This window comes from Semicossyphus pulcher, unplaced genomic scaffold, assembly GCF_022749685.1.
Source record: "Semicossyphus pulcher isolate SPU_LCO1_2020_fin unplaced genomic scaffold, fSemPul1.0.p SCAF_2, whole genome shotgun sequence".
NCBI lineage: Eukaryota > Metazoa > Chordata > Actinopteri > Labriformes > Labridae > Semicossyphus > Semicossyphus pulcher.
Genome location: NW_027211693.1, coordinates 20349806 through 20376785, shown reverse-complemented (window position 1 = coordinate 20376785; position 26980 = coordinate 20349806). Strand labels below are relative to the sequence as shown.

The window sequence follows — 26980 nt, the reverse complement described above, 5'->3', positions numbered from 1 at the left end:
TGTTGGTTTCTGATAACGGAGAACCCTCCCTGTCAGCTACTGTGTCTATTGATGTGGTGGTGGTTGAGAGCACAGCTGACATCCAGAATCAGTTCAGACATGTGCCCATAAAGGAGGACAGCTTCTCTGATTTAAACCTGTATCTGCTGATCGCCATTGTGGCGGTGTCAGTCATCTTCCTGCTGAGCCTCATCAGTTTAATAGCTGTCAGATGCCACAGGACAGACGGCACTTTCAGCAGGTACGGCGCCCCAATGATCACCACCCACCCTGACGGGAGCTGGTCTTACTCGAAATCTACTCAGCAGTATGACGTGTGTTTCAGCTCAGACACGCTCAAGAGTGACGTAGTGGTTTTCCCCGCACCGTTTCCACTTGTAGATGGTGAACTCATCAGTATAAATGGAGGAGACACTTTTACACGAACTCAGACTTTACCCAACAAAGAGAAGGTAGGCTATTTGTGCTAAATTCTTTTAAAACTTGAAAAAACTATCAAACAATATAGTGTTTTTTCTTCACAGCTAGAAGTCAAAATATTTTCAGAATTGGATTTGTCAAACATCTTTCATTCATCAAAAATTAAGGGAAAATAATATTACTGTATACTAATTTTTCACACTTGATGAAACAGAAAAAATATAAAGTTTTACTATAGTCAAACCTTTGGCTAAGACATGTTGGAGACCAGTTTCTTACAAACAAGATGTGATACAAGTTGTAGCCCTTTCTGAATGTGTGCTGTATGCTCTATGTTAAGTTTTCTGTGTCCAAATAGGAAACTTAAAGATTTTCTTCCGAAACAGTTCTGTTGTATTGGCAATGGTACTAGTTTTATTGCCAGTATCTAGAAAGAGCTCTCCGTGGTACTGAAATATATTTTTGAACCATTAAGCCGAAGACCTTTTAATTTTATACCTGTGTAAAGCATGCATTTAGTAAATTAAATGGTATTATTTTTTCTTAAGTTAAACTGAAACTATGATTACATTGATGTTGACTTTACAACCTCGAGTGTATGAAGCTGGTATCATTCTGCTCCGATCTAACATTTGCAAAATCCCCTGAGGTTGAATGTTGTGAGAAGGCGCTGTCCTTGGTGTTTGACTTAATTTTGGTAATATGTGGTTTCTGTTCCATCTTTGTGAATTAAAATCATTCTGTTATTGATGATGAATTCTAACTATGAGACTTTTAGCAATGGCACTATGGAATACATTCTAAGTCATTTTCTTCCTAGATGTATTTTATTATTTGTACTTTATACCATAACTCGGGTGGCAACTGAAATGCCTGGAATTTCAATTGATTAGGCTAGTCACTCTCTAAATATTTACATACACGTTTAACCTAATGATATATGTTGTAGTTGATATTTCCAGTCGTTTGACTGTCAGAGAAGCTGGCTTGTATTTTCGTACCTATCATTCACCACATGATGTCGCAGGAGACCGTAGATGTGAGTGTGTTTGTATATCCATAACTCCTCCTTCCTGTATGGGAAAAATGAAATCGTCATCGGCCATTAGTACACCCGCGGAAGCTGCTGTGACGAGAAGGGCAGGAGCTTCCACGCGACAATATCTCTTTGGACAGAATTCTCTGTAATGAGGATATATAATCGTTTGCGTTCAGTTCTTCTGTGGCGTTAACAATGAGTACTCGACGACAAAAGGAATACGCGTGGATCCACATTGTTGTGTTTCTTTGTCTTTGTGACTGCTCTGCTTCGCAGTTATCCTACTCGATTTCCGAGGAGGTGAACAAAGGCACCGTGGTGGGGAATATTGCAAAGGATTTAAATCTCAATGTACAGGAACTGGAGACCCGGGATCTACGTATTGTTTCGAGTCACAGTAAGAAATATTTTGACGTGGATTTGAGGACCGGGAACCTTTTTGTTGATGAGCGGATAGACAGAGAGGAGCTTTGTCCGAATGTGGTAAAATGCTCGTTAAAAATACAGGCTGTTTTGAACAGTCCAATGACTGCACACCGCGTTGAGGTTAACGTTTTGGATATAAACGATAATTCTCCTGCTTTTATTGAAAAAACGTATTCTTTGAATATTTCCGAGTCATCATTAACGGGGGAGCGATATCTCCTCCCAGTAGCAGTAGACACAGACATAGGCAGCAACTCAGTGAAGAGCTACAAGCTGAGCCAGAATGAGTATTTCTCGCTTGATGTGCAGAGCGGTGGAGAACACGGTGTGTCTGCTGAGTTAGTGCTTCAGAAAGCTTTAGACCGAGAGAAACAGGCGGTGCTCTCACTCCTCTTAACGGCCGTAGATGGAGGTAAACCTGCAAGATCGGGGTCATTACGAATACATGTTAATGTATTAGATGTCAATGATAATATACCGGTTTTTAGCAGATCTCTATATAAAGCGCATGTGCCTGAAAATTCTGCACGAGGAACAGTGGTGATAAAGTTAAACGCAACGGATTTAGACGAGGGAATGAACAGTAAGATTCTGTATGCATTGATCAACAGAGGGAATGTTGATCCATCAAATATTTTTTATCTAAATCCAGAAACAGGAGAAATCACTGTGAAGGGCACATTAGATTATGAAGAGACGCCTGCTTATGAAGTAAGAGTTCAAGCAAAGGATCAAGGCCCAACTCCCCGTAGTGCTCATGCTAAACTGCTGATAGAGATAATTGATGAAAATGACAATGCCCCAGAAATATCAGTGACGTCACTGATGACACCAGTGAAAGAAGACGCAGAGCTGGGGATAATCGTTGCCTTGGTCACAGTGAGTGATAAAGATGGAGGAAACAATGGTGTAACTAGCTGTAAGGTAGTGGGCTCTGTTCCGTTTAAACTCAAGTCCAACTACAAAAACGACTATTCATTAGTAGTAGATGGACCACTGGACAGAGAAAACACCTCTCTTTACAATGTCACCATTACAGCCACAGATGAAGGGAGTCCGCCTCTGTCCAGCAGCAGGGTCATTACTGTTCACGTTTCGGACGTCAATGATAACGCACCTCGTTTCATGGAGCCTGTGATTAATGTTTATGTGAAAGAAAACAGTCCGACAGGTTCCGTTATTTACACAATAAATGCTTTTGATCCTGATCTGGACAGTAATGCAAAAATAACTTACAGGTTGTTAGACAGTTCTCCAAGAAATATTCCAACCACATCAGTCGTAAACATCAACTCAGAGACAGGAGATATAGTCAGCCTGCAGTCTTTTAACTACGAGGAGCTGAAAACGTTTCAGTTTAAAGTTCAGGCCACAGACTCTGGTGTTCCTCCGCTCAGCAACAACGTGACTGTGAACGTTTTGATCCTGGATGAGAATGACAATAATCCAACTATTCTTGCGCCCTATTCTGAGCACGGCTCCGTCAACAGTGAGAGCATCCCCTATTCTGCTGAAGCGGGATACTTTGTGGCAAAGATCAGGGCTGTAGACGCAGACTCTGGATACAACGCGCTGCTTTCTTATCACCTCTCTGAGCCAAAAGGAAACAACCTCTTCCGTATGGGAACCAGCACCGGAGAAATCAGGACTAAGAGGAGAATGAGTGACAATGACCTGAAAACTCACCCCTTGGTGGTGTTGGTTTCTGACAACGGAGAACCCTCCCTGTCAGCTACTGTGTCTATTGATGTGGTGGTGGTTGAGAGCACAGCTGACATCCAGACTCAGTTCAGACATGTGCCCATAAAGGAGGAGAGCTTCTCTGATTTAAACCTGTATCTGCTGATCGCCATTGTGGCGGTGTCAGTCATCTTCCTGCTGAGCCTCATCAGTTTAATAGCTGTCAGATGCCACAGGACAGACGGCACTTTCAGCAGGTACGGCGCCCCAATGATCACCACCCACCCTGACGGGAGCTGGTCTTACTCGAAATCTACTCAGCAGTATGACGTGTGTTTCAGCTCAGACACGCTCAAGAGTGACGTAGTGGTTTTCCCCGCACCGTTTCCACCTGTAGATGGTGAACTGATCAGTATAAATGGAGGAGACACTTTTACAAGAACACAGACTTTACCTAATAAGGAAAAGGTGAGTTTTTTTTGCAGCCTATTACTCCGTTTGCTCCATGACTTGATACCTTGACAGTAATTATAATAAGAAATTCATAGTTAAGAATTTCTAATTCCCTTAAATCCAATACAAAGAACATAATGTACATACATTTGCACAAAAAAATACGAGCTTGTCTTAAGTTGTGAAATAGTGGACATCCCCTGCTAGCATTTCTGTGGGTTGCTGTCCGTGGTTCTTAAATCATACTGGTGTCTTCTTTGTCTTTTGCGGCTTCATAATTGAATGCTTCAGGTGTTAGTTCGTACGTTCTTTATGCTTTTTTGTTTTTAAGGTGGCATGTTTTTTCCGTCCTTAACATTCTTGAGATCGTGATCGCAATGTTGAAATTTGTTGTTAACTCAGTTATATGGAGACACTGTCCATGCCTTTGAACTCAATGTTTTTACCAAAGTTTTGACTTTATTTTCCATGTTATACATTTTAAGGTAAATAGAGCTCACTGTCATTGTTCTGCAGACATTTGTGACTATTCAGTGTGATGTTTTTCTCTTTACGCAACTGGCTAAAGAAAACTTAAAGTTCTGTTGTACATCTATATAAAACTGTTAGGATATGAGACTTACAAAGTGTGCTATTAATGTTTCAATTACTTTCATATCTAAGTTGTAACGCGTGGGGTCGCTGATGACCACGTCTTGGTGAGGTCGCTGTTTTCAGTCTCCTCCTCTCGATGTGAGGCGTCAGCAGACTGCGAGTGCTTTGTGAGAGAAAGACGAGTGGCGATGAGAAGGAGAGAACAGGGGTGTATGGGATTTAAAATGCTCGCCGACTGAGTGGCCTTTAATGGATGAATTATATTTTGCTTCTCGTCAGTTTCTTTGGACGCAGCCATGGGCAGTGGAAGAAATAACGGATTTGTCTGTTGGCTCTTTACGTTGTTTTTATGCGACTGGTGTACTGCACAGATATCCTACTCTGTTTCCGAGGAGGCGGACAAAGGGACCGTGGTCGGGAATCTCGCAAAGAATTTAAACGTCAACGTCCGAGACCTGCAAACGAGGAATCTAAATATCGTGTCTGGATACAGTAAGAGATATTTCGAGGCAAATTTTAAAACGGGGGATCTTTGTGTTAATGAACGAATAGACCGCGAGGAGCTTTGTCCAAACACGATAAAATGCACACTTAACTTAGAGGCCATACTGAGTGACCCTATGGTTCTCCACCGCATCGAGGTGGTAATCGTTGATTTAAATGACAACGCGCCAGCCTTCGTAGAAAATTCATATTCACTTAACATATCTGAATTGTCTCCTACGGGCGAGCACTTCTTGCTTCCCCTGGCTATTGATGCAGATACGGGGAGCAATTCTGTCAAGACTTACAGGCTGAGTCCAAATGAATATTTCTCCCTAGACGTGCAGAGCGGCGGAGAACATAGTGTGTCTGCTGAATTAGTGTTGTTAAAAGCTTTAGATCGGGAAAAACAAGCTGTTGTTAAACTTACTCTGACAGCTGTAGATGGAGGAAAGCCTCCGAAAACCGGAAGCTTAAATATAAATGTAAATGTTCTGGATGCAAATGATAACACGCCATCATTTAGTAAAACCCTTTACAAGGCACGGGTAAATGAAAATGCACCAGCTGGATCATTAGTAATACAAATGAGTGCCACCGATTTAGACGAAGGGGACAACGGGAGGCTCACTTACTCGTTTGTTAAGCGTGGAAACTTCAATCCTGCTGATGTGTTCTTAATTAGTGCAGACACTGGAGAGATCACGGTAAAGGCAATGTTAGATTATGAAGCACAGCCAGCATATGAGATTCATGTTCAAGCAACAGACCACGGGGTTTTACCTCGGAGGGCAAATGGAAAGCTCCTGGTGGAGGTAGTTGATGTAAATGACAATGCCCCAGAAATTGTAGTGACGTCACTCATGAACCCCGTTAAAGAAGATGCTGAAATAGGAAGCGTTGTTGCTTTAGTGACAGTGACTGATAAAGATGGAGGAAAAAACGGCCAGACTCAGTGCAAACTAATCGGTTCTTCACCATTTAAGTTGAATTCTAATTATAAAAATTATTACTCGTTAGTTGTAGACGGACCCCTTGACAGAGAAGAATGCTCTTTTTACAATGTGACAATTGTAGCTGCTGATGAAGGGACCCCGCCTTTATCCAGCACCGGCGTTATTACAGTTCAGGTCTCTGATGTAAATGATAACTCGCCTCATTTTCTCGAACCTGTGATCAATATTTATGTGAAAGAAAACAGCCCCGTCGGAGCTCGTATCTATACTATAACTGCAGTCGATCCTGATATGAACGAAAATGCCAGAGTGACGTACTCATTAGATGTTGATTCAAAAAGTATTCCAATAACTTCTGTTGTGAACATCAACTCAGAGACAGGAGATATAGTCAGCCTGCAGTCTTTTAACTATGAGGAATTAAAAACGTTTCAGTTTAAAGTTCAGGCCACAGACTCTGGCGTTCCTCCGCTCAGCAGCAACGTGACTGTGAACGTTTTGATCCTGGATGAGAATGACAATAATCCAACTATTCTTGCGCCCTATTCTGAGCACGGCTCCGTTAACAGCGAGAGCATCCCCTATTCTGCTGAAGCGGGATACTTTGTGGCAAAGATCAGGGCTGTAGACGCAGACTCTGGATACAACGCGCTGCTTTCTTATCACCTCTCTGAGCCAAAAGGAAACAACCTCTTCCGGATGGGAACCAGCACCGGAGAAATCAGGACTAAGAGGAGAATGAGTGACAATGACCTGAAAACTCACCCCTTGGTGGTGTTGGTTTCTGATAACGGAGAACCCTCCCTGTCAGCTACTGTGTCTATTGATGTGGTGGTGGTTGAGAGCACAGCTGACATCCAGACTCAGTTCAGACATGTGCCCATAAAGGAGGAGAGCTTCTCTGATTTAAACCTGTATCTGCTGATCGCCATTGTGGCGGTGTCAGTCATCTTCCTGCTGAGCCTCATCAGTTTAATAGCTGTCAGATGCCACAGGACAGACGGCACTTTCAGCAGGTACGGAGCCCCAATGATCACCACCCACCCTGACGGGAGCTGGTCTTACTCAAAATCTACGCAGCAGTATGACGTGTGTTTCAGCTCAGACACGCTCAAGAGTGACGTAGTGGTTTTCCCCGCACCGTTTCCGCCTGTAGATGGCGAACTGATCAGTATAAACGGAGGAGACACTTTTACCCGGACTCAGACTTTACCTAATAAAGAAAAGGTGAGTTGTTTGTGGACCAAGTGCATTATTCGTTTCTTTCTGGTGATAGAGTCATTGCATTTTTGAAAGTGTTGGGTGATTGTTGTATGATTTTGTTTATCCCTAACAATGTTCGAAGTTTCGAATCTATCGTTGTGAACGATATGGTATACAAAGCAATGGTCATTGGAAGTAATTGTATTGTTGTATGTTAAAGAAAAGCCATTGAATAATGGTATTATAAGCAGAGAAATCATTGCTCAAATTAGATCTTTGTTATACTGCTGACCAGTGAATGCGCTGTCCATGGTGCTGAACTCTGGATTGTGGTTTTGCGTGTACGAACAAATGCTGCCTCGTCCTTAAATTAACTCAACCTTATTGGCTGACTATCTACCCAGTCTTTATTGTATGTCGCCCTGATGAATTTCTTAGTGAACCAGGTATGACCACATTTTCCACTGAAATTTTTCTTTCCACTGCTTTAAACTTCTGGACAAATACAGGCAACAGTATGTTTAAGAATTTCATATCTAGCTCTTTGTACGGTAGCAAAAAAGTAACAGCTGGTGTCGCTGGAGACCACAATATCCGTGTGGCTCCTTTTTTTCCCAGACTCCTCCTCTCCGCGAGGCATCACCAGTCCAGCAGTGCTTTGTGAGGAAATACACAAATGGTCACAAGACAGAGAGAGCTTAGTCTTTTATTCACCTAAAGTGCGGACATGGTCGAAAATGATGATTTTTTTCCTTCTGTAGCAGCGATGGGACGTGGAGGACTAACGGTCACGATTTGGATACAAGTGATAGCTTTGCTTTGTTTGTGTGATGGCTCCAAGGCGCAGCTCTCGTTCTCCGTTTCCGAGGAGGTTGACAAAGGGACGGCAGTGGGAAATCTCGCTAAGGAATTACAAATTAATGTTCACGAATTGGAAAAACGGGATTTACGAGTTGTATCTGGGAATTCTAAGAAATATTTCGATGTGGATTTGAAAACGGGTGCTCTTTATGTTTGTGATAGGATCGATCGCGAAGAGCTGTGTCCAAATACGGCAAAATGTTCTCTGAATATAGAAGCCATTCTCAGCCACCCAATGCATCTGCATCGCATAGAGGTACAGATTATCGACATTAACGATAATGCACCATCCTTTCGAGAAAAGGAGAAGACTTTCAATATTTCGGAATCTTCTGTTACCGGGGAGAGGTATCTACTCCCAGTGGCAAACGACGCAGACACGGGCAGTAACTCGGTAAAAAGCTACAAGCTGAGTCAGAATGATTATTTCTCACTGGATGTACAAAGCGGCGGAGAGCATATCGAGTCTGCTGAGCTGGTGCTACGGAAATCATTAGACAGGGAGAAACAGTCCGTTATTCACCTGACTTTAACCGCTCTGGACGGAGGAAAACCTGCCCGGTCAGGGACATTAAAAATAGTTGTCAATGTCATGGATACAAATGACAATGGGCCAGTATTTAGTCAAACTCTCTATAAGGCCCAGGTCACAGAAAACGCTCCACCTCTGACATCCATACTGACTGTAAGTGCTACAGATTTAGATGAGGGAATTAATAGTGAGATTGTCTATTCATTTATTGAAAGGGGAAATTTCAATCCTGAAGCTTTGTTCTCTATAAACCCAGACACAGGGGAAATAACAGTAACAGGAAAAGTAGACTATGAGGAGAATGCAGCATATGATATTCGAGTACAGGCAAGAGATAAAGGCACACCCTCTCGAAGTGTGCATGGTAAAGTGTTAGTGGAAGTAACTGATATTAATGACAATATACCTGAAATTATCATCACCTCTCTTATGAGTCCAGTTAAAGAGGATGCAGAGGTAGGAACAGTGGTGGCTTTGGTGACTGTGACAGACAAAGACGGGGGTAAAAATGGCCTCACTAGTGCTAACATTCTTGGGCTGGTGCCTTTTAAGCTAAAGCTAAACTACAAAAACTATTACTCTTTAACAGTGGATGGACCTCTTGACAGAGAGAGTGTTTCTCAATATAATGTCACCATCATAGCCATAGATGAAGGCACTCCGCCTCTCTCCAGCACCAGTGTTATTCCTGTTCACATTTCTGATGTGAATGATAACGCCCCTCTATTCTCAGAGCCTGTTATTAATGTCTATGTGAAAGAGAATAGTGCAGTGGGAGCTACTATCTTTAAAATCACTGCAGTTGATCCTGATGTAGGAGAAAATGCGAAAGTAACATATTCATCACTAGATGGCATTTCCAAAAGTATTCCAGTAACTTCTGTTGTAAACATCAACTCAGAGACAGGAGATATAGTCAGCCTGCAGTCTTTTAACTACGAGGAGCTGAAAACGTTTCAGTTTAAAGTTCAGGCCACAGACTCTGGTGTTCCTCCGCTCAGCAGCAACGTGACTGTGAACGTTTTGATCCTGGATGAGAATGACAATAATCCAACTATTCTCGCGCCCTATTCTGAGCACGGCTCCGTTAACAGCGAGAGCATCCCCTATTCTGCTGAAGCGGGATACTTTGTGGCAAAGATCAGGGCTGTAGACGCAGACTCTGGATACAACGCGCTGCTTTCTTATCACCTCTCTGAGCCCAAAGGAAACAACCTCTTCCGGATTGGAACCAGCACCGGAGAAATCAGGACTAAGAGGAGAATGAGTGACAATGACCTGAAAACTCACCCCTTGGTGGTGTTGGTTTCTGATAACGGAGAACCCTCCCTGTCAGCTACTGTGTCTATTGATGTGGTGGTGGTTGAGAGCACAGCTGACATCCAGACTCAGTTCAGACATGTGCCCATAAAGGAGGACAGCTTCTCTGATTTAAACCTGTATCTGCTGATCGCCATTGTGGCGGTTTCAGTCATCTTCCTGCTGAGCCTCATCAGTTTAATAGCTGTCAGATGCCACAGGACAGACGGCACTTTCAGCAGGTACGGAGCCCCAATGATCACCACCCACCCTGACGGGAGCTGGTCTTACTCGAAATCTACGCAGCAGTATGACGTGTGTTTCAGTTCAGACACACTCAAGAGTGACGTAGTGGTTTTCCCCGCACCATTTCCACCTGTAGATGGTGAACTGATCAGTATAAATGGAGGAGACACTTTTACAAGAACTCAGACTTTACCTAATAAAGAAAAGGTAAGCGTGATGGTGCACCAAACATGGAATAATGTAGTGTTATTCTTAAAGCAGCTGACCAATTTGGAGTCAACACAACATATTTGTGTTATCTTTGACAATTGTAGTTTACTGTGATCAATTGAAATTCTACTTACAGTAACGATTTGATATTCTTTTAACTTTTTTCTCTGTACCTATTGAGATTATTTGTGGCATGCAGCACTTTAGGACCTTCCAGCATGTCTTCTCTAATAATGTCTCTTGCTCATTCCTCATTTAATAGATATTGAGTCTTCCTACTTTTGCTAAAACGCAAGGTGATTGTGTTTGTCACTTTTAACTTTATGGCAAATCAGTAAGATCTTGAGAAACTTAATCTCTCTCAAAAGTTTTATATCTATGGCTTCATCATTTCTCTCCATCTTGAATTGACGCCAACGTCAACATCACCACAAGATGTCGCTATCAGCTCATAGAGTTTAAACTTTTTCTTTTCTGTGCGACGCTCCTCCCTTTTCATCTGACATAGAGGTTTGTCATTCTTTGTTCGTAGCAGTACTGAACATCCTCGCTGTTTTGAGGGGCTCTGATCGGGGTGTATCGTCATGTTACCGCTGGATTGATTTCTTCGAATTAACTTGTTAAAGGGCATATGGAGAGGATGCAACAAGGGACTATTTTACGATATTGGATTTATTTTTTGTTCCTCGTTTCTCACACATGGAGTCTCGCAGCAGCACAGATTGTGTATTCTGTTACGGAGGAGTCGAGCCCGGGTACCACTGTGGGGAATTTGGCGAAAGACTTGCATTTAGATGTACAAGAATTGGAAACGCGAAGTTTTCAGATTTCAGGACCTAACACGAGGTACTTCGAAGTAAATGTAAAGACTGGGATTCTTCTGGTGAAAGACAGAATAGACCGAGAGGAGCTCTGCTCTCGTAATGTCAAGTGTTCTCTGGAAGTGGAAGCCATTGTGAAATCTCCGCTCAATCTGCATCGCTTTGAGGTTAAAATTGTGGATATAAACGACAATGCACCCACATTTCGGATACCAGGAATGGTTCTAAACGTGTCGGAGTCAGCTTTTCCTGGTGAAAGATTTACACTAGCAAAGGCATTTGATGCAGATGTCGGTAGTTTTTCGGTTAAGGGCTACAAGCTAAGTCAAAATGAACATTTCACCCTGGATGTGCAGAATGGTGGAGAGCCGACTATGTCTGCTGAAATGGTGCTGCAGAAAGCGTTAGACCGAGAGAAAGAGCCTATTATTAAACTAACACTGACAGCTGTAGATGGAGGAAAACCCCCTAAATCAGGCACGTTACATATCACCGTTAATGTTCAAGATGTCAATGATAATATTCCTATTTTTGACAAGCCGCTGTACAAAGCAAGAGTGAGCGAGAACACACCGCACGGCGCAGCCGTTATTTCTGTGCACGCTAAAGATTTAGACGAGGGTTCAAACGGAGAAATTCAGTATTCTATTATCAATCACGACAGTGATAATGATGTGGACAAATTTGGCATTGATCTCATTACCGGTGAGATTACGGTACAGGGTGAATTGGATCACGAGAAAAGCAACGCAGTGGAAATCAGAGTTCAAGCGAAAGACAAAGGGTCCAGTCCAAGAGCATCTCACTGTAAAGTGCTCGTTGAAATCACGGATGTTAATGACAACCCACCAGAAATATCAGTAACATCTTTAGAAAACGTGGTACGGGAAGACGCACCCATAGATACAATGGTGGGACTCATAACGGTCAGAGATAACGACGCAGATAATAATGGTGTTGTTCAGGTTAGAATAGTTGATCCAGTGCCGTTTAAAATAAAAAACACATACAAGAACCATTATTCTCTGGTGGTAGACGGAACCCTAGACAGAGAACGAGCCTCTCAGTATAATGTGACAATAACAGCGTCTGACGAAGGGGTTCCGCCTCTTTCCACCATGAGCGTTATTACAGTTCACGTCTCTGATGTCAATGACAACGCACCTCGTTTTAAAGAGCCGGAGATAAACATTTTTGTGAAAGAGAACAGTCCAGTCGGTGCTGTTTTATATACTATGACTGCAGATGACCCGGATGTAGACGAAAATGCAAAGGTGACGTTTTCAGTAATTAATGTGAATCCTAAAAGCAATGTAATAGGATCAGTTATAAACCTCAACTCAGAGACAGGAGATATAGTCAGCCTGCAGTCTTTTAACTACGAGGAGCTGAAAACGTTTCAATTCAAAGTTCAGGCCACAGACTCTGGTGTTCCTCCGCTCAGCAGCAACGTGACTGTGAACGTTTTGATCCTGGATGAGAATGACAATAATCCAACTATTCTCGCGCCCTATTCTGAGCACGGCTCCGTAAACAGTGAGAACATCCCCTATTCTGCTGAAGCGGGATACTTTGTGGCAAAGATCAGGGCTGTAGACGCAGACTCTGGATACAACGCGCTGCTTTCTTATCACCTCTCTGAGCCCAAAGGAAACAACCTCTTCCGGATCGGAACCAGCACCGGAGAAATCAGGACTAAGAGGAGAATGAGTGACAACGACCTGAAAACTCACCCCTTGGTGGTGTTGGTTTCTGATAACGGAGAACCCTCCCTGTCAGCTACTGTGTCTATTGATGTGGTGGTGGTTGAGAGCACAGCTGACATCCAGACTCAGTTCAGACATGTGCCGATAAAGGAGGAGAGCTTCTCTGATTTAAACCTGTATCTGCTGATCGCCATTGTGGCGGTGTCAGTCATCTTCCTACTGAGCCTCATCAGTTTAATAGCTGTCAGATGCCACAGGACAGACGGCACTTTCAGCAGGTACGGCGCCCCAATGATCACCACCCACCCTGACGGGAGCTGGTCTTACTCGAAATCTACTCAGCAGTATGACGTGTGTTTCAGCTCAGACACGCTCAAGAGTGACGTAGTGGTTTTCCCCGCACCATTTCCGCCAGTAGATGGTGAACTCATCAGTATTAATGGAGGAGACACTTTTACACAAACTCAGACTTTACCAAATAAGGAAAAGGTAAGATACAACAGGCTGTAAGTTTATAGACTACAAGTTTTGCAAATGCATCGTCTTACCCAGTATATAAACTACAAGCTCTGTTGGCTATGCGTTTCAGTTGCCAGCTTTTCCTTCCTTCTCTGCATATTTCTAGCATAAGCGCTGTCCATGGTACTGAAACCACGAGGGCCTGTTAGAGTTAGTCCTAAGACCCCTGCACAAAACCACGGTGGGTAGTACTGCCAAAACTAAAATCGGAAAAACATATTTTCACTGCATATAAAAATGTTGTAAAGTGACAGTAGCCATAAAAATAACGGAGTAATACAGTAACTAGTGATAATTTGCGAGTAACGTCATGAAAAGCAGCACTCAAGCATTTCTGGTAGCAAAAAGCCTTGTATTAACAACTGTTTTGTGTGACAACTCGTTAATAAATAGATTTATGAAACTAAATGATGAATATACATCATAAAAAATCATAAACATGTTCACATAAAGCAATGTATGATGGGAGACTGAAGACGCACTGGACCATGACTATACATTTTAAATCCACCACAAACGTAGTTAGCTATATTTTACCCACCATCAGCATGCTTGAAAGCTGGTTCTAGTGAAGGTGTTGCTCGCTTCATATGACAGCCGTGGTAGTTATCAAGTCACCTTGGATTCACAGCAGTTTTAATGGATTCAAAGTCAACCCAGTCACTGCAAGAAAAGGGCACATACTGTATTTGTAAAAACGTAGCTTCTCAAACCACCCATGTATTACAAAGTAACGTCTCCAACGGTTATCCGTTTGTTCCAAATGCTCAACCACAGCATTTCGAGCTAGCTTGAATGCACCACGCAAAAGCATCACCTCCGCATATGACTGCCATAAAATAGCAAAGCTCAGCCGAATTTAGCTCATTTAACTGGAGGAAAAGCTACTAGCAAAGCGAATATTGTTTGGAACACATTCAACTTACATTTCAACTGTGTAAAGCGGATTTTTGCTGTTCAGCTGGTAGTTAGTCGAAGCTTCTTTACATAGAAGTTTGTAGCACTCACTGCCAGTGTATTAATGGTCCACTCAGTAACTCATCGGTTATATATTGAAAACACATACTCACCTGATAAAAGTTGAACATCCTGGCAGCCTTTCAGGCGAATTGGGTCGATTTTATCCGGTTATTTTTGTCACATAAACACGACTTGGTCTCAGTTCGTCAAAAACATTCCCAGAATGTCAACAAGCCAATTCAAGTCCAAAATGGCGCGCTTTCCTCACACTCCAATTTCCTGTCGGCACAGTGCTCGGTGCTGCCGCTGATGGCTGGAAGCTGTATTGAAACCATCTTGGTAGTAGTTAGCCGCTGTCGACCACAAGTGAGGCGATTTTGGACTTAAGATGGGTTATATTGACTTACACGAATATCACCACTGTAAATCGGGGTGAGTCCTTATCTTGACTTTCTAATTATACTCATAACTCATATCTAATAGCCTCCACTGCCCCTGAACTGTCGAAGTCATGTTTGATTAATGTTTAGCTAATTAGCTAAGTTGGAAAACCAGAAGTAAACAGAATTGTTTGATGACTTATGGTGACCAGTTTCTTTCCTTGCTTAAACCAGTAAACAGACCAGAGGCTGAAGTTGACACGTTTTGTGATAAGAGCAGTTGTTTTCTTTGGCACCTGTAGAGATCTGTTGACAGCATATCTATTTATTGGGTGTTGTTTTTATGCACTTTGACATTAGATGTTCTTACACATTTAGCCTTTGTCTGGTTGTTCTAGTGGGTGTACAAAATGTCTCTAGTTCTTCATTGAAACTGTGGGCTAGGTTATCATGTCTTAGTGCAGTGTCTCAATCCCAAATTAATTTTGTCTCTTCATGACAAAAGCACAAACAGCTTCATTTTTTTTCTTCAAAACTTATATAATAATTCACAGGGCAAATTTGTTAGGTCGAACATGGTAGGAGTTATGCTGGGAATAATGTGAGATGACCAAACTAATTGCATTCAAAGGCGTTTTTCACAGCAAACTTTTTTTGTTTGAATAGTGTGAAAAGCACAGAGGTTATGTAAAACATTAATGATTGCTCTGTTGTGTTCAATTGTCCCTGTAAACTGTGACAGTGTGATGGTTAGCTGTCATGCATATGACCCTGACACAGAAACAGCGAACATAAAATGTTTAATTTACACATCTACTTCTCCTACATTGTCTTCTGCGAAAAAGGCCTATAAGAGCGATAAAAGATTAACTTGTCTCAGTAGCTCTTTTGCCTATTCTTGATTCGTAAATAATCTATTTTTGTCACTCTTTGATGTTGCTCTGCTCATATTTGTTCTACATCTGCAGTTGAATTTGTCTCTCCTGAGATATTTCCACCAGCATCTCTGGAGTCACACATTATCCTTCCTGTTATTCACCATTGGGGCGTCTTATTCTCTGCTGTTTGTACTCATAATATCTCTGCATTCGTATTAAACCATGCCCCCTTGTTCTGATATTATATCTTTTAGGAACAGCACTCATAGACCCCAGTGTATTGTGAAACATGGTAATACTTTTAGGGCAATGAGGGATAGTGTATATCTAATAATAGAATAACACCAAGAGAAAGGGTCAGTGTTTGCCAAGCCAGCTTTACTTTCTGTATAAAAATAATATTGTGTATTGTCAATTCTCAGCTCTAAAAATACAAATGCATAAACTGAGATGTTATTTGTAAATAACATCCTCCAATTTCTTTATATATTTTTATGTTATTCCTGCCTGCAACATGTCCCTATTTGTTTTGCTTGGCTAGAGACATATACATGATATTATTCTTTCAAGTCTGCTCCTTTTTTCTCTCCCTCCTCCTCCATCATGCTGCCAGATTTCTTTCCCTTCCCCCTCTCCTTCACCAGCACTTGCTGAGAAGGGGAGCAGCTGAGAGAACTAACAGGGAATTAAGGTCCATCTCTGCAGACATGTGTCCTATCAGCATTAGAGCGCTGTAAACAGGATCTAATATATTTTCATTACTATCCCTAATGTGTGCACAGAGTAGAGGCGGCCCTGATCTGCTCATGCCAAGTAGGACGCAGGCACCTCATGTATTCTGAATGATTGAATTTGTCAGTGGTTAAACCTAGATTTTCATGCACATTTGTGCTGCATTTATATATGTATTTTATGCTATTATTATGGCTCCTAACTAGTGGACTGTGTTCAGATACTCTCGAGGAAGGAAGCTCACCGTTTCTGCATGGTGTTGTAGTGGATCTATGATGCTTTGAGTCACTCAGACGATGTGACCTCATTTCAGGGAGTGGTTCAGCACAAAAACAAGCGTGGCCCGATCTGGCATTACTCCGTTCGTGTTGTCGGTGCAGTGTTTTAAGAGACTGAATCAGGGCTTTCTGCGTTCTCAAACAGACTTAACATATTACAGGCGATGCGTGTCGGTCATGTGGAGCTTGTAAGTGGGTCAGCGTGTGATTTAAAGATGGCAGCGCGCTACATGCGCCATCTGAGTGAACCGGTGTTTGGTAGATGCCTCGCTGTTTCTGCGTTACAGTGTGTGTGCAGTATGGATGTATACTGCCTCCATACTGTGGGTCCTGAAACAATGCCTGGAGCTGCCTCTGCGTAAAAGTGGTTCAGTATGTGTTCTGTATGCTGCAGCTCTCTGTGAATGTGAGAGAGAGGAAGACAGGGGGAGGGGCAGGTAATTTTCCGCTACTCGCTGCTGCAGCAGCAGCAGCAGGGAGCTTCAGTACCGATCGAGGTATCAGCTCCGCTCGGCTCAGCTCTCCCTTCTGCTCTGCTCTGCGGCTGGGCGGGGCCGACAACACCTACTGTCAATCACAGCCAAACTGGTTGGGCGGGGCTAAGGGTCATGGCGGATGAGGAGGAGAGGCTTTTATCCATGCAAGCATCAGAACGTGTGTGTGTGTGTGTGTGTGTGTGTGTGTGTCAGTGTGTCGTGTTACAGGATATGGAGCAGCAAAACTGTGCTCTTGTGCTTATAGCAGAAATTCTCTGCTGTGGGTGTCGAATAGAACCACGATAATGATGCTAATATATAAAGATCTGGGTAGCTTTATGAGAGACCTATAGGTTTTTTTGTCAGTATGCAAAGGATGAGGAAATGGGTTTAGAGTGTGTATCAGGTAAAGCTTCTAACCCAGCCTCCCCCAGTGCTGCAAATGCATTAAATTATTGATTGTACAGTACATTATCTAGGCTGAGTCAGACAGCTAAGTGGTCCACAGTTCATAGATTGCAGTCCTACAGAAGAAGCATTCAGGTCATTTTGGTGGATTACACAGATGCACCAAAAGCATGACGTAGAAATGTCCTTGCCTCACCAGATTTAATACAAGGTGACAGAACAGCACAGGGGTTTAAAGAAAATGTCTAATTCTGCTTCTTCTTTCATTCTGACAGTCTCACACACATCTTATGTAGCACTTCCTGTTTTTCTTACTTACAAGGGTGTGTCCTTTGTGTGAGTGAGGATGGCGCTGCTGTCTGCGGTTGCCATGGAGACTGTTCCGAGCCATAATGAAATGATGTACTAGTCTGTTTCCAGGGAGCTGCCAGTATGTACCCACCCCCCACCCACACATCCATCCCAGCATGCACTGCAGGAAGGCAACGGGGTGGACACAATGGGAGGCAGGAGAGATGGAGAGAGAGACAAAGAGAGAGATCAAAAGATGTGCAGCATCGTGAGCAGAACTGTCCAGTCAGAGGGAGGGTAAAGCAACTGAGCAAGCAAGGGAAAAGTGTGTGAGATAAGGGATTTGGTTCTAAATATGGCAGAGGGTTTTAGTGGAAGTCACAAACACAGCAGCCCAGACTCAAGCCTTGAGCATGAGATAGTGAGAAGCTGGAGCTTCTGAGGATGAGATGGACAAAAAACACATTAAATACATGCCCTGCAGCTGAGTGAGAACATCACAGGCTTACAATTGGTCACAGATAAAAGAAGGAACTTATCACCAACCCCCTCCCATTTCTCCTCCACTTCCACCAACCCGTCCTCCATCCGTGCTCCCTCTTAGTGGCATCGGCATGTATTTGCAGTCATTAGATTAGCTTTGTCATGCTCAGAAACGCGGGTTCCATTCCTCTCCCATCCGGCTGGGATACAAAGCCAGGGCATCCTAAGAGGGAAGTATCCAAAGCCTGCCTGCTTTTCCTGATAGCTTTGTTCAGCGTCACAACAAGAATCTGTTTGATTTATGCACAGGCTGAACCGGGACAGCCAAGGAGCTGTTTAACCCCTTTGCAAGACCCCAGAGGGAGGGATTTGTGCTGCTTTTAGTTCTCTCATGCCCTTTATTTTTGAAAGCAATTGGTACACAGGGGATCAGCACAAACAAACACACCCAGAGAATGCCGCCTCCACCCGCTTACTGTGTCCACCTGAGTAAAAGGATTGTGGTTACCATGGGACTTTTGTTTGGGAGATTTAAACATGGGAAAGTTCTTGTGCACAGAGAAAAGTAGTAGTCATGGTTTTATTAACATATTTCTAGAGTTCATTTCCACACATTTGTAATTTCATTTGAAAAAGTTATATTTCTAAAGGGAGTGGCAGCTAAACTAGAGCAGATTGTCATTTTATCTCAGAGCCGTAGAGACAAAATGCAGCAGTTTTCACAAGAGTCTGCCTCTTCAGCGTGTGTCATCGGTATCGGAGGAGAAAATATTATAGTTACTGGTTTGATAATGCATATATGACTTGATCTTGTACCAATAACAGGCAGTGATTCTGTAGATTCCGCCCTCAGTATCCTTTATCCTGCTCTCTCTCGCCTCTCCTCTGGAGGGTGCATTGACTAATCTTTATCCTTTCCGGTCACTGTATTGAAAAAAAGTCAGAAAATGACGGTCACTGCAGTCTGACGTCTGTGCCCTCCTTCTCTCTCTCATCCTTTCTCCATCTCTCTCTCTCTCAAACACACACACACTCATGGCTGGGATTATTCTTTAGTGCTCCGGCTTAATGAGAGAGCCTGTGTGGATGGGCAGTGGGGCGATGATCACGTGTCAAACCCTTGTACTACCGATTTATTCCAACAGAGGGACCAATTTCACTGTCTCTCCCACCTCTGATGCCTCTTGCTCTCAGGCTGCCGCTCCCACATATACAGTCGGATTCTCTTTGCACTGTTATTGGCATTCACGTTTACCTTTCCTTTACCGACTAATACACAGCTATTCAAAGGACCTAGACTAAAGATACTATTTTTTTTTATACATATTTTATAATTTGCCTTTAGCACGAAAGATAACCAAAAGATGAACAGACCCATTTCCTCTTTCTCTCGTGAGTAGCACTTTTATAAATCCTATTACCACACCGACCAGGGCCATCATTTAAATGCTATGCTGTTGCCTCTAACAAGGCCTGATTGTCACTCTCTATATTTCAGTGCAGCTTTTTTAATTTGTTAAATCTGAAAACGCATCTCTGACACCATAGATGATGCTGCCCACCCACACAGCAGCCTGCAGCCATGTCCTCTTTGTTCCACCTTATCTTTGAAGTAGCATGAAGACAATAGAATAGATATTTTGGTGCCTGTTACATTTGACCAGTAGTAGTGTAATCTAGCATACAGTACGACTGCTGTCCCATGCACAAAGCAGCACAAATCCAAAGCAAAGTTTTTGACTAGAAAAAATGGATTGAAAACTTTGAGCCAGTAGTTTTGGATTATAGATTAGAATAATTATCTTTCCCCTCCTTATCTAAATATATTAAAGTAAGCCATGGATTAAACATTACCTGTGAACCAGTGTGTGTAGTGAGAATGACCTCTAAGAACCGGCATGCTCCTATTTCCTGCAGTGAGTGCATCTGCTCATCTAAGTCCTTGATGGCTGTCCCCTACCATATAAGAATGAGAGGAGAACAACAGCAAAATCTGCTCTGACATTCATTCAGACAAAATATGTATGTCCTTGAATAGTATTTGTGTTTTTACACTGCACGTGTGTGCGTGTGTGTCTGACTGTCTCTGTGTGATTGTGCATGCCTGCAGGCACAAAAATGCCCTTTAAGTTTGCATGAGTGCCTCTGCTTGTGTATGTGTTGACTGAGGGAGTGACGTAAGGAGCACTGCTCCATGATAGCCCGGCCGTGACCCGCTCCTCTGTGAATCTCTGCTGTCATCAGACTCATTAAAAATAGGGGGGATTCCAGATAACAGACTCTTAGGGGAAGTAATATGAATGGCTTTTAGAGTGGCCGCTTACAGTATTAATGAAGTTGAGTCTTAGTGGAGAGAGTGTTATTAATATGGTGGCCATCTTGCATAATTGATGGGATGAGGGGTGTTTTAATATTCTGGCGGAGAAAGAGAACAAAGAGAGTTTCAAACTTTCTAAACCTGAATGATCTCTCTTATCCACAGGCAAATCTGTAGACATTTTTTTCTCCACACTTCCTTTATTTTTTTTCAGTCTGTGCAAAAGGCATGGTCTCTTGTGTTTATAACTTAAAACCCCAGCATCCCCCTCAGTCATCCCCTAGTTTAATTTGTCAGCAGATATTTAACAAGTGCAGCTGGAGAGACTCTAAAGCGAGACACTGCCTGGGGAAAGTGAGAATATGGAGGAAGGGGGGTTAAGAACACAAAACGTGACATGTTTTTAAAGACATAATAATCTGAAAAATGAACACATTGTATTTTTATATTTTCATGTTTTCCTCCTTTTTTTAATGCTGATTATGTTTCCAAATATCTGATCACATTTAATTTGAAATTAATTTAGCTGAATTGAAACACCAATTAGCCGTTTGAAATCGGCGTTTGTTCATGTGTGACTGGCATCTGTCTGCAGGTTGAACACTGTTGACAGCTTCATCTGCAGCACCCTTGAGTAAAAAATGAAACAATTCACAGCTCAGCGACGTGCAATTAACGCTGAAACAGATGTTTGTATTTGAAACAGGCCGAGAGAGCTGTTACATATGCAACACATTGGAATAGCGGCTGTGGGGGTGGGAGGGTGGACAGGTGCAAAGGTCAGATGTAAATCCAGCTCTGTGTTTGTTTCTGACGAGATAGACGCTTCCTGTTTTCTTTCTTTGTGTCACTGACGAACACAGAGGGCCACATGTCCCACCGGGTAAATCTGCTAAATGTCACGGCTAGCGTAGCCGACGCTACATGCAGACCATCAGAGACTGTCAGCCCCACTTCAAAGAAACTCTGTTATCACCGCTGCTCAGTGGGGTAATAATGTGGGGAGAGAAATCCACGCCAAATATAGTTACTCTTAAAAAAGTTTAGCAGAAGCACGACAAATAAAGCCAACAATATACACTTATAAGACTTACTTTATAGACTAATAGCTCATAATTTGTCTTCCTTCCATGAACATTTGGCTTCTTCTCCATCTCCCTGTTTCTCCACCTCCTCCTCGTCGCCTTGCAGTGCGAAGACTTGCTCTGTATCTTTCCACTATGAGCATCCGAGTGATTCACTGTCTTCTCCTCATCTCTCGGGATGCCAAGTGCAGCCTTGGCCGTGGGCAGACCGGGCGTGGGTGAGAGTGGCTGTGCACTAGGAGAGAAAAAAGATCATGTGGGCGGTGAATCTTTGACCCAGTGGCCAGGGTGAATCTAGAAGGCACTGGGTCTTAAAAGGCCAATTTTTCACAGCTTCTAATCTGTTCGACGCAGTTTTAATGTCAGTACTGGTTTAGCAGCATTGTTGTTTCCTGAGACTTATTTTACAGTGAAATGCATTTATGTTCACATAAACAGTGAACAGTGTCAGCAGATCTGTCATGTTGATTTCATTAGGTATGTTGTCTCATCCAATTAACTTGAATCAAATGGAAAATCTGACTTTAATGAAGGTACATGGGTTCTGAGGCCGGAGTCATTAGAGGAAAGCCAGGGCATGATGATTTGCGTGTCACCACCTGCTACACTACACATGCGCTGTTGAAACTGTCTGCAGCTTACAGAGGCAAAATGAGCGTCAGAGGGAAAAGGAGTCTGATTACACAGGACCCTCAAATGAAAAGGGCCCTCCAAGACAGAATAATGAATAGCCATGTATGAGGGGAGGGGGCCATACATAACGGCTGTGTATGGGGCCCATCATTTTGTGCATCGCCGCTGCATACAGCCGTAACTGTAGAATGGATTGATGGTGTGATTTTGCAGCTGCTTGCTAATTTGTCTTTGAATTAGGGAAGTTATAAACTAAGCATGCAAAGCAGGTGACCATGGAGACAGTGCATGTAACAGAAAATCTTCCATGATGTCACTCTTTGTTGTTTTGTACTGAATGTGTGCATGACCATTAGTGTCTGTCACGAGAGGTCAGCGTTGTGTTTGTGCCAGATGTGGAGAGGGGTCACATCTGGAGCATCTTGTCTGTGACCCGGTTAGCGTCGTCACCACTCATGACATCACATGCTTTTGTGTTTTATGTGTGAATGAACCTGTGGCGCTCTGCAGCAAGCACCCACATCTAAAACCAGTGTAAGTGCAAAGCATCGTCATCTGTGACGGTGGAGGGAAAGTGATAATGAAGGAGAAGATGTTTTTTTGTTAAGCTATCAGACATCTCAAGTGTTTCTACACTTCTACTTGTAAACAGATAAACAGACACAGGGTGAAATGGACAGACCCACCCCAGTGTTTTTCTGATGGGTGAGTATAAAACAAGAGGGGTGGTCTTTTTGAATACACTCCCAACACCAAAGCTTAATTCCCCTGTCACTTCCTCTGACTCCCATGGTTTTTTTTTTGGTGAGAGTATCTGCAGTAACTGAATCGTGCGGTGCTTTTTGGACAACATGTACAGCTGTCCTTTTTTTTTCAAAATATAGTCTGCATGTATCAGAAATCTGCCAGGAGGGTCTCTGGTTAATCGTTGGTCTGCATCCGCGAAGAGGTCTTATCGCCAGGCTGGTTCATAAATCAGTTTCCAGGCGCACAATGAAAAGGGCGGTGGCGCTGACAAAAAAAAAAAACGGGGGAAAAGATTTTGTCGAGTTGATTTAACCGAGATCAGCGAGCAGATGACATTGTCCGCTCCGTGTTCGGTGTTCAGATTTGCAGATTGATAAAACTGCTGAGTCTTTTCGTCGTTTTGGCTTTTTATTTTTAATATGGTGCTCGATCGTTTCATCGGAGGTGCTGAAATGCAGTCAGCATCGTTTGAGCGAATGGCTCCCCCTCCCCTTTTGCCCACAGACACCATCACCACATCGCAGGAGGAGAGAGAGAGAGAGAGAGAGAGAGAGACCAATAGGCAGCAACAGTGAAAGTCCGCTCTGCAAGGAGGAGAGAGAATTTTAAAAACAGAGGCAGGCAAGCGCAGGAAAACATGGATGCACAGGAGAAAACCCCCTTTAAACAAGCACCGGAGAGAATGCGGTGGTCGTCCTGCTCATAGTCGGACTATTCCCTCGTTTTTAATGAGGCGGGTGGGGACGCACAGCAAGCTGAGAAGGCGGAAAGATTTCTCCGATCCGTCCGCAAATTCTGCCTGCCTGCGATGGCTGTGACGGCGCGATGCTGTTACAGTGTAAAGGAGAACGTGCCTTTTTCCTTGTATCTGTTTCTTTTCGTACTCAGTGGCTTTACAAATGCACAAATCCGATACTCCATCCCGGAGGAGTTAGAGAATGGTGCTGTGGTCGGTGACATCGTGCGGGATTTGGGTCTGGACGTGAGAAAACTTTCCACGCGACGCATCAGAATCACATCGGACAGTGGCCGCAGATATTTCACCATCAATCACAAAACAGGGAAGCTGGTGGTGAGTGACCGCATCGACCGAGAGACAGTGTGTGAATTCAGTGGCACCTGTTCACGCAACCTGGAGGTGGTTTTGGAGAACCCGCTGGAGGTGCACAACGTGGAGGTGGAGATTTTGGACGTCAACGATAACGCGCCACAATTCCCTCGAGATGAATATCAGCTGGAGGTGTCAGAGTCCGCTCTCACTGGGTCCAGGTTCCACATCGAGGGAGCTCAGGATGCAGATGACGGCTCCAACTCTGTGAAACAGTATCGCCTCAGCCCAAACGACCACCTCACCCTGGACTCTATAAAAGCCTTTGCCAATAAGCACATCGAGCTGATTCTCAAAAAGCCCTTTGACCGCGAGCAGATGCCCTCCCATCAGCTTATCCTGACAGCCATGGATGGAGGCACCCCGCAGAGAACTGGCACGGCCAAAATCAATGTACGCATCCTTGATGCCAATGATAACGTGCCTGCGTTTGACAGCTCCGTGTACAAAGTGAAACTATCTGAAAACTCTCCCAAGGGCGCACTTGTGATCAAGTTAAACGCAACAGACCCTGATGAGGGCCTAAATGGCGACGTTTTTTACTCGTTCAGCAGTTACACACCAGAAAGAGTCAGACAGATGTTCTCCATGGACACAGACACAGGGGAAATCCGTGTGAAAAATAATATAGACTATGAGGAGACAAACTCATATGAAATGTACATACAGGCCATGGATAAGGGCCCAGCTCCTGTGGCAGTGCACTGTAAAGTAGTCGTAGAAGTTTTAGATGTAAATGACAACATTCCTGACATTGTACTGTCTTCACTCTCCAGCCCTGTACGTGAGGACGCCCGGGCTGACACAGTGGTAGCATTAATCAGTGTGAATGACCGTGACTCTGGACTGAATAAACAAGTCACCCTGGAGATCATGCCCAATTTACCTTTTAGGATCAAGTCCTTCCGGAACCACTACACCATCGTCACATCCGCTTTCCTGGACCGGGAAACCATCTCATCCTACAACGTCACCGTCAACGCTGTGGATGGAGGAACCCCACCTCTGTCTTCTCAGATGACCTTTAAGGTGGATGTTGCAGACGTGAATGACAACCCTCCCCGCTTTCAACAGACATCATACACTGTTTATATTACAGAGAACAATGCTCCCGGTGCACCTCTGTGTGTCGTTAAGGCAACAGACGGTGACACTGGAGAAAACGCACGCATCACCTACACTGTCCTCAACGACAACAACCACGGTATCCCTGTAGCCAGCTATGTCAGCATCAAACCTAATACAGGTGAGGCCTATGCCCTGCGAGCCTTTGACTTTGAGAAGCTCAGAGAGTTTCACTTTCAGATCAAAGCCCAGGACAATGGTGTGCCTCCCCTCAGCAGAGTGGCAACAGTGTATGTTTACATCATGGATCAGAATGACCATAAGCCCAGGATAGTCTACCCAGCCACCAACGGGAGCCGCACCACTGAGACGCTGTTAAAAAACGCCGAAGCAGGAGTGTTGGTTAGCAAGGTGACGGCGTGGGATGGTGATGCAGGGCAGAACGCTTGGCTGCTCTACACCCTGGAGCAGACCAACACAGACCTGGACCTGTTCAAGGTGCATGAGTACACAGGTGAGATCCGCACCACCAGGCGGGTCATAGAGGACAACTCCACCTCCTTTGTTTTGACCGTGCGGGTGCGGGATAATGGCCTCCCGCCACTCTCCTCCAGTGCCACCATCCATGTGCATGTGATGGAGCTTCCACCCAAGTTAGCCCCTGACCCCAAACGCATCATCAGGCCCAACAGCCCCTTGATGTTCTCCAACGTCACCCTCTACCTCATTATCGCCCTTTGTGCCACAACCTTCGTGTTCCTGGTCACCGTCTTCGTGCTGGCCATTGTGCGTTGCCATGCCTACTGCACCCAGCCCGGTTCCTGCTCCCCGTGTTGCGTGTCCAAGAAGAGTCTACCAGAGGGGGGCACCTCAGCAGGGGGTGGTGGTGGTGGAGGAAGAGCTGCAGGTGGAGGAGGAGGAGGAGGTGGAGGTGGTGCGGGTGCTGGTGCTGGTGCTGGTGCTGTTGCTGGTGCTGGTGCACAACAAAACAGCAATGTGGCCCTGCGCCGAGACCTCAAAGTGGAACCGCATTATATTGAAGTGCGGGGAAATGGGTCTATGACCAAAACGTACTGTTATAAGACATGCCTGACCGCCACGTCAGGAAGTGACACTTTTATGTTCTACAACACGGGACGGCCGCACAGTGGCACCTGGGGCTCGGGCTACGTCACCAGCCACAGCGGGCAGAGCCAGTTATTTGTACGGCGTCTCAGTATGCCGGACGCTACTGCCATTCAGGTGTGTGTCCGCTGTAATCTATGTGGTTGTTGTTTTTGATTGCCTCATAACAATAAATGACACACAAGCACAAGCTCCATAAACGGAAAATTCTCAGAGAGTTATGGTTCAGGTTTTGCTCTAGGGCGTTGTTCTTGCAGCAGGATTGCAGTTGACATTTATGGCTTTGGAGCTCCTGAAGCATCTCATCTCTTTTCCTTGCGTGGGACGCTTTAAAAAGCTTCTTTTCTTGCTACTTTTTCAGTTGTGTGTGGACGCTTCTTGTTTAGAAATCTAAAAGTTTCACTCACAGGATCGGTTAAGTCCTTTTAGTTCTCTTAAACAGATCAGAAAGACATACCACCATTTTGTTTATGTGTACGCTTCTATTATAACCTGGCGTAACATTGAGGGCCACACCTTCAGGCATCTACCTTAAGATTAGATAGAAAGCTTGCATACACAAGTGT

At 43.9% G+C, this 26980-nt stretch overlaps 4 protein-coding genes across 13 annotated transcripts in view; all 4 read left to right on the top strand.

The window, feature by feature from the left end:
- Positions 1-26980, top strand: part of LOC138597933 (protocadherin gamma-C5-like) — a 456071-nt gene that overhangs the window by 86308 nt on the left and 342783 nt on the right. The gene's annotated exons all lie outside the window — the stretch shown is intronic.
- Positions 1-26980, top strand: part of LOC138597932 (protocadherin alpha-C2-like) — a 139240-nt gene that overhangs the window by 94920 nt on the left and 17340 nt on the right. Inside the window, exon 1 of one of the 10 annotated variants that reach the window (XM_069669502.1) lies at positions 7982-10399. The exons of 8 other annotated variants lie outside the window; for them this stretch is intronic. In XM_069669502.1, the coding sequence (XP_069525603.1) occupies positions 7982-10399 (2418 nt within the window). Of the gene's footprint in view, positions 1-7981; positions 10400-23204; positions 26532-26980 lie in introns of those variants that run through there. One more of the 10 variants, XM_069669500.1, reaches the window with a different exon arrangement.
- Positions 4909-7956, top strand: LOC138598431 (protocadherin alpha-13-like). Its single transcript, XM_069670220.1, has 2 exons — positions 4909-7278; positions 7873-7956. Exons 1-2 carry the CDS (start codon positions 4909-4911, stop codon positions 7954-7956), a joined length of 2454 nt encoding a protein of 817 aa, XP_069526321.1.
- On the top strand, positions 11034-17295 carry LOC138598430 (protocadherin alpha-8-like). The gene is made up of 2 exons (XM_069670219.1): positions 11034-13418; positions 17071-17295. Exons 1-2 carry the CDS (start codon positions 11034-11036, stop codon positions 17293-17295), a joined length of 2610 nt encoding a protein of 869 aa, XP_069526320.1.

Bases quoted from the DNA above. Each gene is read 5' to 3' on its own strand.
- LOC138598431 (XM_069670220.1), top strand. From the start codon at position 4,909: ATGGGCAGTGGAAGAAATAACGGATTTGTCTGTTGGCTCTTTACGTTG. The intron at 7,279-7,872 runs GTGAGTTGTTTG...TTTTTTTCCCAG, and splicing joins CTTTACCTAATAAAGAAAAG to ACTCCTCCTCTCCGCGAGGC.
- LOC138598430 (XM_069670219.1), top strand. From the start codon at position 11,034: ATGGAGAGGATGCAACAAGGGACTATTTTACGATATTGGATTTATTTT. The intron at 13,419-17,070 runs GTAAGATACAAC...TGTATGCTGCAG, and splicing joins CTTTACCAAATAAGGAAAAG to CTCTCTGTGAATGTGAGAGA.